We start from the raw sequence: 12131 nt of genomic DNA on the forward strand, positions 1-12131 counted from the left end.
AGGAGAAAATTGTAATATTGAGAGATACTAGAGCAAATCAGAGTTTAATTCTGAAAGATGTATTGAAGTGGATAGAGGAGTCTTACTCTGGAAGAGAGATAAGTGTAAGAGGGTTATGGTCAGGCATGACTATCCCATTACATAATGTGAATCTTGAGAGTGGATTTGTGAGTAGCAATGTAAAGATGGGGTAGGGGTAAGTGAAGAACTTCCTGTACCTGGAGCACAGATGTTATTGGGGAATGATTTGGATGGTGACAAGGTAGTCCCAGAGCCTATTATGCATGAAAATCAGTTTTATGTAGACTACTGTAGAGGTGAACCACGTGACAAAAAATGTGGTGGATGCCTCTAAATAGTATAAACCTGATGGTGATGTATAGTATAGTAAAATTGTCTAACCACCTTGTGTTGTGACCAGGGTTATGACAAAAAGAGAAGAATTTGATGATCATTTAGTTGTTATATTTGGTAAAGAGGAGTCTGTAACCAGATATAATATAGTGGAGTTGGGAAATGAGGAGTGGACCATGAAATTAAAAACTGATGTACTTGTAGACTTTGTTGTGGATAGGGGGGAGTTGACAAAGTTACAGAAGAGTGATGAGAATCTGGAAGAATGTTGGAGTGAAGCTGCTAGAGATGAAAGTGAGAATGATGTGTCAGTTGGATTTTATGTACAGTGGTGTGTTAATGAGAAAGTGGAGGCCTACTGATGTTCCAGCATCTGATCACTGGGAGGTAAGAAAGCAGGATGTTATTCCAAAGAAATATTGGGTACATGTAATTGCATTATCCCATGGTTTTTGTTAGTCTGGACATTTGGGAGTCAAGAAGACACCTGACAGGCTACTAAATCATTGGCCTAATATGAAGAAAGATGTATCCCAGTACTGTAAGACGATGTATCCAGCACCACTGCAGCTAATTCCTGCTTTTTGTAAATCTTTCAGCAAACTTGCTATTGAATGTGTAGGTCCTTTGCCAAAAACATGCCAGGGAAATCAGTATTTATTAACAATAGTATGTGCATCTACCAGATTTCCAGAAGCAGTACCATTACATAGCATACATTCTAAAAATATTGTCAGAGAGCGAGATATTTCTCCTGGGTGGGGCCTGCCTGAAATAGTACAGTCAGAGAAAAAATTTCACTTCAGGAATGTTCAAGAAAATGTTATAGGGGTTACATATAACACAAAATGTGTCAAGTGCTTATCAGTCACAAAGCCAAAGAGTTGTGGGGAGATTCTACCAGACTTTGTAAAATACTTTGAAAACCCTATTATGACAGAAATTCTATAAAGGATGATGATGGTACCAATGTGTATTGGGCATGTGTCAGGTCTGATGATGTGGAGGTAATAGATGAAGGTGAAATTGTGAAGATGGAGAGATGAGAAGTGAAATACAAACTATGTTAGAGGTTAGGCCTTTGTTTTCTGATGTTCCTAGAAGAACCGTTGTATTATAGCATGATGTGGAGAGATAATGAGAAAAGAAGTACAGTATATCCTCGACAGTGATCTGATTGAAAGAAGTAAAAGTCCTTGGAGTTTACCTTGTGTGTTGGTGAGTAAACTTGATGGTATTTCCAGTAGATTTTGTACCAATTACAGAAAGTTAAATAAGGTCACTAAAGCTGACTCGTATCCTATTCTAAGAGTGGACGTTTGTAGTGACCAGATAGGAGATGCTAAATTTGAAACTAAAATGGATTTACTGAAAGGGTATTGGGAAGTACCACTGACTGGAAGAGCAAACGAAATTTCTGCATTTGTAACTATGGATTGTTTGTATTAATATAAAGTGTTACCCTTTAGTATGAAAAACAGTGGTAGTACTCTCTAAAGATTAGTTAATCAAGTATTGGATGATGATAGAGATTGTTCTGTGTATACAGATGATATTGTACTTCATTCAAAAATTTGGGAAGAACATTTGTATCTAATAAGGGAAGTGCTTAGCAAGTTGAATCAAGCAAATTCAACCAAAAGCCTTGTGAAGAATGCATTTGCTAGAGCAACTGTGGAATATCTGGGTTATGTTGTTAGTCAGAGAAGTGTCAGACCAATCAATGCTACGGTGGAAAGTATTGTAGAATTTCCAGCACCCACTGATAAGAAAGACTTAAGATTTCTGGGTATGGCTGGATATTACTGTGGATTTTGTAAAAACTTTTAGACCACTGTTTTATAATTAACCAACTTATTGTTGAAGAAAGTCAAATTTGTGTGGAGTGTTCGTTGTGGTGAGACCTTTCAGAAGCTGAAACAGATACTTATAGGATCACCCATACTTTCTAATCCAAATCATGATAGACCACTTAAATTGTATATGAATGCTAGTGCTTTTAGAGTTGGTGTTGTTTTAATGCAAGAGAAAGATGTTGATTATCCAATTAGTATTTTTTCTGAGAAGTTTATTTTGTGTCAGAAAAACTATAGTACTACCAAGAAGGAAACATTGGCATTAATATTAGGTTTGAACCATTTTGATGTTTATTTGAGAGGATCAAGTAGGCTGACCAAAGTGTTTGTTGGTCAAAATCCCCTTATATTTTTGCATAAGATGAAAAATGTAAACTGACATTTGACAAGGTGGAATCTTTTGTTTTGTATGCTAAAATGTGTAATGCTATTTATTTGATAGTGTATGAATAGTTTGTATCTTTAATATTTGTACAATTTGTGGGAGACTTAGAAAAATATAGGATATAAGAGAAATCATAGAAATTGAAAGAATATTGGAATGTTTTGTTGTTTCTCTTTCTGGTCTTAAGTTTTGTTTAGGATGTTGTACAACACTTGTCTGGTAAATGTATAAGGTTATCTGTATACATCTTAGTGATTTCAAATAATTATGTTGTAAATTAAGGTCTAGTATATTACTTTTGAATGACCAAGTGAGATAAATAGAGATCATTGTATTTGGAGCAAATTATGTTACTATGTTCAGAAAGCACATGACTATTTTGATAATTAAATATATTTTTGTCATTCTATGGACCTGTGTTTGATATCTAAACCAGTGCTGATTACGTTATCATTATAAGTAGCCATCAGCTGTCAGAAGTTAGCCAAAGGGTAAGGAAGAGTCAGTGTCTGACCCAAATCTCTCTCAACAGAAGCCATTATATCAGTTTTCTGATCTAATAGGCCTATGGACTGATTATACATCCTGCAATGAAGAGGTGAGGTCATAACAACTCTTATAATACTAATGCCTCAACAGCAACATGTTTGAGGAAAAATCATATTTCTAATTACCAAGAAATATTCTTTTCCTTGAAAGGTGAAATATTTCAAAATGTAATAATGTATTTCACTATGACAAAGCAAAATAATTTTAGATAAGTATACTAGAAACACTAGCAAAATACATTTGGGTTTGTGGTAATCTCTGCACTTAAAACTGAGAACCTTGTGAAAGCTGCAAAGAAGCTTCTACAACTTTATGAAGCTAACATGAACTGTGGAACTTTATAATCTTCTGCTTGTGAAGCTTAAGAATTAACAAGAGCTTATGCATCACATGACTTCCTTCTGGGATACCCTGACAACTTTAGTTTAAAATTTCAACCATCTAGAAACACTGCAAGCCAAGCAAAGCTTAGTTGGGTTTTTGTTTTCATAAGAGTGGATGGGGGCAAGCGGGTGTGGATGTGTACATATGTGTATATGTATGTATATGTATATATGTTATGTATATGTGTGTGTGTGTGTGTGTGTGTGTGTGTGTGTGTGTGTGTGTGTGTGTGTGTGTGTGTGTGTGTGGGCATTTGTGTATATGTATGAGTGGATGGGCCATTCTTCGACTGTTTCCTGAGGCTACCTCGCTGTCTCGGAAGACAGCAATTGTTTTTTTTTTTTTTTTTTTGCTTTGTCGCTGTCTCCCGCATTTGCGAGATAGCGCAAGGAAACAGACGAAAGAAATGGCCCAACCCACCCCCATACACATGTATATACATACGTCCACACACGCAAATATACATACCTACACAGCTTTCCATGGTTTACCCCAGACGCTTCACATGCCTTGATTCAATCCACTGACAGCACGTCAACCCCGGTATACCACATCGCTCCAATTCACTCTATTCCTTGCCCTCCTTTCACCCTCCTGCATGTTCAGGCCCCGATCACACAAAATCTTTTTCACTCCATCTTTCCACCTCCAATTTGCTCTCCCTCTTCTCCTCGTTCCCTCCACCTCCGACACATATATCCTCTTGGTCAATCTTTCCTCACTCATTCTCTCCATGTGCCCAAACCATTTCAAAACACCCTCTTCTGCTCTCTCAACCACGCTCTTTTTATTTCCACACATCTCTCTTACCCTTACGTTACTTACTCGATCAAACCACCTCACTCCACACATTGTCCTCAAACATCTCATTTCCAGCACATCCATCCTCCTGCGCACAACTCTATCCATAGCCCACACCTCGCAACCATACAACATTGTTGGAACCACTATTCCTTCAAACATACCCATTTTTGCTTTCCGAGATAATGTTCTCGACTTCCACACATTCTTCAAGGCTCCCAGAATTTTCGCCCCCTCCCCCAACCTATGATCCACTTCCGCTTCCATGGTTCCATCCGCTGCCAGATCCACTCCCAGATATCTACAACACTTCACTTCCTCCAGTTTTTCTCCATTCAAACTCACCTCCCAATTGACTTGACCCTCAACCCTACTGTACCTAATAACCTTGCTCTTATTCACATTTACTCTTAACTTTCTTCTTCCACACACTTTACCAAACTCAGTCACCAGCTTCTGCAGTTTCTCACATGAACCAGCCACCAGCGCTGTATCATCAGCGAACAACAACTGACTCACTTCCCAAGCTCTCTCATCCCCAACAGACTTCATACTTGCCCCTCTTTCCAAAACTCTTGCATTCACCTCCCTAACAACCCCATCCATAAACAAATTAAACAACCATGGAGACATCACACACCCCTGCCGCAAACCTACATTCACTGAGAACCAATCACTTTCCTCTCTTCCTACACGTACACATGCCTTACATCCTCGATAAAAACTTTTCACTCCTTCTAACAACTTGCCTCCCACACCATATATTCTTAATACCTTCCACAGAGCATCTCTATCAACTCTATCATATGCCTTCTCCAGATCCATAAATGCTACATACAAATCCATTTGCTTTTCTAAGTATTTCTCACATACATTCTTCAAAGCAAACACCTGATCCACACATCCTCTACCACTTCTGAAACCACACTGCTCTTCCCCAATCTGATGCTCTGTACATGCCTTCACCCTCTCAATCAATACCCTCCCATATAATTTACCAGGAATACTCAACAAACTTATACCTCTGTAATTTGAGCACTCACTCTTATCCCCTTTGCCTTTGTACAATGGCACTATGCACGCATTCCGCCAATCCTCAGGCACCTCACCATGAGTCATACATACATTAAATAACCTTACCAACCAGTCAACAATACAGTCACCCCCTTTTTTAATAAATTCCACTGCAATACCATCCAAACCTGCTGCCTTGCCGGCTTTCATCTTCCGCAAAGCTTTTACTACCTCTTCTCTGTTTACCAAATCATTTTCCCTAACCCTCTCACTTTGCACCTCACCTCGACCAAAACACCCTATATCTGCCACTCTATCATCAAACACATTCAACAAACCTTCAAAATACTCACTCCATCTCCTTCTCACATCACCACTACTTGTTATCACCTCCCCATTTGCACCCTTCACTGAAGTTCCCATTTGCTCCCTTGTCTTACGCACTTTATTTACCTCCTTCCAGAACATCTTTTTATTCTCCCTATTAAGTATAATAAAATATAATAAAGATAGAATTACAAATTTCATAGTCCTCAAAATCTTCAGTGATGTGCTCACCACAATGCACAAATGTCATAAGCCTACAGAAAATCATCATTTCTGAAAGGAATATCAAAATGTTGCTGTAATTTCTGCAATGAAGCTTGAGAAAATTGTTTGGCTTGTGAAACCTATAAAAGTTACATAACTTTTATTACAGCTTATGAAACCTGCAAGGAGGCTTTTAAAGATACAAAATCACAAGAGCTTAGAAGAATTTGTTTCTACAGTCTTGAAAGCCTGGTGAGTCAAAAAACAGACAAAGCAGTCTTGCCAGGAAACCTTCACTTTGCTTTATAAAAGCAGGTCTACTTCTATACTTTTAAGAGGCCTCATACTGAAAAGCTGACTGACATGTTACATGCAATCTTGTCTGGTATCAGCTGAGGGTCTGGTTATCTTCTAGTCAGCTAGACTGCTAGACTGAGGTCAAATCAGTTCAAGAATGGCAAATTCTCAGTGGTTACTAACAGTAGAGGATGTGATCAATATTGAAGTAAGTCTGGTATCCTGTTTCAGGGACCCATGTTCCCTATAGCCAAGTTTGGACCCAGAACATGCCAGTGTCTTCATTGTTTTTTGTTAAGTGTAGGAAACAGAAAAGGAAATGCAGATTTGAGAATGGTTAACAAACCACTACTGAGCAGAAATACATTGTAAATGTGGCTTTAAAAAGAATTATGAATATTAAAGAAAAGTTAAGATTGAAATATACATTTGAATGTACTTTCCCAAAAGTAGAAGAATACTTCATTGGGATTAAGGTTTTCATTCACATACTTAAGAACATTAACTACATTTCAATTATATCCCTAAAGCATACCTTTCATGCACTAATTACACACAATACACAAGTGATACTTGATAAATAGCTTCACTAACATCCATATCTAAGCAACAAAAATCTATATATTCTCAAATGTAAGAAATCCTTTAGAAAATATTACAAGTGAAATATTTAACTTGAAATACATCAAAATCTATCATTCTTATATCTACAAAACCTTACAAATTTCTTCAGTGGTAAAAATAAAAAAAAGGTGGGGCTCTTGCAGATAAATAAAACACTGCAGCCTTCATCACTCAGTCCTAAGATGTCTCTTGGTCAAAAGTATATTGTAAGTACTCCATAGCAACTGTCTTTTCAAGAAATATACAGTTATGTCATGAAGAGATTAAAAGACAACAGTTCAGTGTTGCCAAAAATAAGATGTGGCTCTCTCAGAGGAACAGCCAAAAATTACAGCTTTTATCAAGCCATCTCGAGATCTCTCTTGATCAAAAGTAAATGTTAAATAATCCATGGATACACTACGACTAGTAGCATATAGAGGATACCTCCCAACTTTATTCAATACTACTGCAATTTTGTACATCTTGTTTGGTGTAATATATACTGGCCTATTGAACATAACTTCTGTGGAATTGTTCCAAGATACTCGAGCAGTAAAATGTGTGTACGTAAGCCGGCAGCCATCAGAGTCTTGTAGAAATGCATATATTAGTTCTGTATATGACTGAGTTATTGGCTGTAAACCTGACTGTTGTTCTAAATTTTGTGGAATTAATTGTGTAGGCATCTCTACACCATAGATGCAGACATTCCCATCAACTGAAAATGTGAGAGAGCAATCCACCAACTGTTCATTAATTAGTATGTTTGTCATGACATTTCCAGCACATTCACATCTTAGCTGAACATTTTCTCTGATCCTACTGCTTCTTCTTAAGTCTGCTGGAGAACTTGGAGGAGGTGTTTGTTCCTTTTGTCTTTTCTTATTATTATTACAAAATGGAGAGGGGACAGGTGTTACTCCTGGAGAAGATATATTCATAAGAAGAGTAAAGCTTTCCTCCTGTGCAAGAAGACCGGACACAGCTGGACTATTGGCAAACTCTGTTGGACTAAGAGTCAGAAACCTGCAAAAAAAAGAAAAAACATCAGTGTTTCTTTTCAATCATCCAAACCAATGTACCTAGCCCTGAGAAAAAGAGTCCTACACTAAGGAAAATGAACCCTGGTATTACAACAAAAATTTTCTGTCAAATATAGTGCAGTCTAGTAAGTTACTTGGTCAAAACTCTTTGTAAAGGCCTATCACCCAAAGAAAGCATGTTCTTGTCATAAGAGTATTTCACATTGTAATGTAACTTGTATACATAATAAACAGTGACATCTGGGATATATCCCCCACACACCATCTTAGTCACTGTAAATCTCCACACCTTAAAGATTAGAAGACCTAAAAGCAACATATTATCCAAGCCCTTAATAACACCTTATCACCCACATATTATACCAACTATGGTACACCGTAATTTCCATTTCTTTTTTACCAGTTTTGCAATATACTGCAATCATCTCACCTCTCATCCTGCAATCCCATATATACAAACAATCTTGGTAACAATGCAAAACTATTATAAATTCCTTTATGTTAAACTGGTTCTGCATCCATGTCACTTGTTATTCATTTTTTTTTTTGCCTTGAAGGTTCCAGTCACTGAAAGAAGTCCTTATCAATGTGAAACCTTAAGAGAATCATGCAAAGGGGGCTAAAAAATAGAGTAATTTTGAAGATAAAATTTTTCTCTTCAAGTTGGTGTAATATAATTAGGCAGATATTTGGGGCTGGACCTTTCAACCATGAGTATTTCCGGCAAAGAGGTGAATGCTTTCACTTAATCCTTTGAGAATAACTTGAAAGTGAATAAGGCCACTTGTTCATTCCAAGCCCACCCTAAACCAATCAACAACCAGGATGATGTCACAGACCAAATTGTTGCCAACGTATTACAACCCTAGAGAGAGAGAGAGAGAGAGAGAGAGAGAGAGAGAGAGAGAGAGAGAGAGAGAGAGAGAGAGAGAGAGAGAGAGAGAGAGAGAGAGAGAGAGAGAGAGAGAGAGAGAGAGAGAGAGAGAGAGAGAGAGAGAGAGAGAGAGAGAGAGAGAGAGAGAGAGAGAGAGAGAGAGAGAGAGAGAGAGAGAGAGAGAGAGAGAGAGAGAGAGAGAGAGAGAGAGAGAGAGAGAGAGAGAGAGAGAGAGAGAGAGAGAGAGAGAGAGAGAGAGAGAGAGAGAGAGAGAGAGAGAGAGAGAGAGAGAGAGAGAGAGAGAGAGAGAGAGAGAGAGAGAGAGAGAGAGAGAGAGAGAGAGAGAGAGAGAGAGAGAGAGAGAGAGAGAGAGAGAGAGAGAGAGAGAGAGAGAGAGAGAGAGAGAGAGAGAGAGAGAGAGAGAGAGAGAGAGAGAGAGAGAGAGAGAGAGAGAGAGAGAGAGAGAGAGAGAGAGAGAGAGAGAGAGAGAGAGAGAGAGAGAGAGAGAGAGAGAGAGAGAGAGAGAGAGAGAGAGAGAGAGAGAGAGAGAGAGAGAGAGAGAGAGAGAGAGAGAGAGAGAGAGAGAGAGAGAGAGAGAGAGAGAGAGAGAGAGAGAGAGAGAGAGAGAGAGAGAGAGAGAGAGAGAGAGAGAGAGAGAGAGAGAGAGAGAGAGAGAGAGAGAGAGAGAGAGAGAGAGAGAGATGCTTCCATGATACTGTCTCAGAGAGAAAAAGATTTTCAATCTTTAAGACCTACACAACTCTCCTGTGTAGTTTGTCTTAAAACATTTTTCTTTAGCTCTCTCCTCATGCACTCCTTTGGACTCTTCTCTTTTAGAAAGGTTGACTGACTCGTCTCACCACCAGATGACTACACTTCCATGTTAAATGTCAACCTTAGTAGCCTTTTCCTTGTGCCTTGCCAGTAAGGGCCTATTCTTTTGACCTTCACTTCTTGACCAGTAAATTCCAGGTCCACTCTATTCAGTAACTTTTCAACTTTTGCATGTTCCTTAGCTCTCCTTTCCTCTTTGTTTGGAAATATTCTCTCTCTGTTCCAATGATCATGGATCTGCACCTAATAACCTCTCCCTACACAAATTCCCTAATTTGTATGGTGGCTCATCTCTCTAATCTCTCTTGCAATCATGCAATATCCTCTTCCTTGTCCTTTAGCCAAATTCTGTTCTTTCATCATTTCATAACAGTTTTGAATTACCTGTGTTCTCTTAAATCTTCCATCAACTGTACCACATATATCATCTAGCATCCTATCTCCAACTGTGTACACAGCCTTTTTCTATCTGCTTTGGAATCTTCCATAACTCTATCACTCAGTTCCATTTCATTTTTTTTAGCTTTGTGGTTGTATTTTTCAAGCATTTTGCCTCTGACTATACTCACAGTTTCCTTAACAATCCTATCTGTTACTCCACTTACATTTGCTTTACAATCTTTACTATACTGACACCTTGGTTCCACTTCAATTTGTTTTTTAATTGTATGGTTTTCTTCATTTCTAGACTCAGCACTTACCTAGCTATCTACTTCTCTCCTAGGTTTCTAAAATAGGAGGAACATTGAAATGGAGATACATAGTTCACTGACTCCTGATAAATCTATGGAAAAATTTGGATTTTTCCCTTGCCTTTGCACAATATTCTTTATAAAAAAAAAAAAAATACTAGTTCCCATGAAATGCCAAAAAAGCAAGAGAACTCAAAGATGTCTAGTGGAAGAGGTACAAATGACTGTAGTCAGCCAGCATTAAAGAGATACAGAAGAACAAGGAATAAGTAATGCAAGGTAAGAACAGAGGAGTAGAGACATTTCTACAAGAATATTGTGGAAAAAAAAGACACTCCAAGCTTCTCCTATAGTTCATCAGGAGCAAAGCAACTCTTGAAGAGGACAACAAAATGTTAGTGCCTTAATGAGAAATTTAAAAGTGTCTTCACGGTCAGAAAGGTGGGAGAAGTCTTGGTAATTATAACTTTAAAAAATATATAATCAGGTTATTAAAACCACTAGAATCATATACAGCACACGGACTAGATGAAATCTCTCCATACATATCGAAGGAGTGCTCTGTGGTACTTGCTAAGCCACTTGAAATACTGTTCAAAATGACTCTAAGGGAAAGGGTAGTTCTAAAGAGGTAGAAAAGGACAAATGTCATGCCTGTCTTTAAGAAAAGTGATTAAGAAATTACACTAAACTACAGGCATATTTCAATGATGAATGTGGGCTATAAAACTTTGGAAATGATAATCAAACAACATATACATGCCCATCTACAAATAAGAAAATTCTAGATTGGGAGACAACACGGCTCAGGAGAAAAGAGGTCTTGCATCACAAGCCTGTTAGAATTATACAACAGGGTAAGCTCAGTCTCTGACCCATCAGAAGTTGAATAAGAAGCTAGTACTACACATAGGAAAAAGGAATAAACTCCTGTGCTACAGTGGATTCATAACATATATACATAAATATTTATCCATCCACTCATCATTATCATCTCTAGGCCCCACAAACCTTTCCATGGTTTACCCCAGATGCTTCATATGCCCTGGCTCAGTCCATTAACAGCACATCGACCACGGTATACCACATTGTTCCAATTCAGTCTATTCCTTGCTCCCTCCACCTCTGACACATATATACCCTCTTTGTCAACTCATTCCCTCAATATTTCCAAATAATTTCAACACACATCTCTCTCACTCTTACATTGCTTACTCGATATATTTATCTATCTATTTCTATTTATTTATTTTGCTTTTTTGCTATCTCCCGCGTTAGCGAGGTAGTGCAAGGAAACAGACGAAAGAATGGCCCTACCCACCCCCATACACATGTATATACATACACGTCCACACACGCAAATATACATACCTATACATCTCAATGTATACATATATATACACACACAGACATATATATATATATACACATGTACATAATTCATACTGTCTGCCTTTATTCACTCCCATCGCCACCTCACCACACATGGAATAACAACCCCCTTCCCCCTCATGTATGCGAGGTAGTGCTAGGAAAAGACAACAAAGGCCCCATTCGTTCACACTCAGTCTCTAGCTGTCATGTAATAATGCACCGAAACCACAGCTCCCTTTCCACATTCAGGCCCCACAGAACTTTCCATGGTTTACCCCAGACGCTTCACATGCCTTGGTTCAATCCATTGACAGCACGTCGACCCCGGTATACCACATCGCTCCAATTCACTCTATTCCTTGCACGCCTTTCACCCTCCTGCATGTTCAGTCTCCGATCACTCAAAATCTTTTTCACTCCATCTTTCCACCTCCAATTTGGTCTCCCACTTCTCCTCGTTCCCTCCACCTCTGATACATATATCCTCTTGGTCAATCTTTCCTCACTCATTCTCTCCATGTGACCAAACCATTTCAA

At 38.4% G+C, this 12131-nt stretch overlaps 1 protein-coding gene across 7 annotated transcripts in view; it reads right to left on the reverse strand.

Annotated features, from left to right (window-relative positions):
• Positions 1 to 6019: 6019 nt before the first annotated feature.
• Positions 6020 to 12131, reverse strand: part of LOC139755387 (BTB/POZ domain-containing protein 3-like) — a 167276-nt gene continuing 161164 nt past the window's right edge. For all 7 annotated transcript variants that reach the window (XM_071673840.1, XM_071674208.1, XM_071673932.1 and 4 more), the window contains one exon: positions 6020 to 7803. In XM_071673840.1, the coding sequence (XP_071529941.1) occupies positions 7074 to 7803 (730 nt within the window). In that variant the 3' untranslated portion in view covers positions 6020 to 7073. The remainder of the gene's footprint in view (positions 7804 to 12131) is intronic.

Source organism: Panulirus ornatus, chromosome 1, assembly GCF_036320965.1.
Source record: "Panulirus ornatus isolate Po-2019 chromosome 1, ASM3632096v1, whole genome shotgun sequence".
Lineage (NCBI taxonomy): Eukaryota > Metazoa > Arthropoda > Malacostraca > Decapoda > Palinuridae > Panulirus > Panulirus ornatus.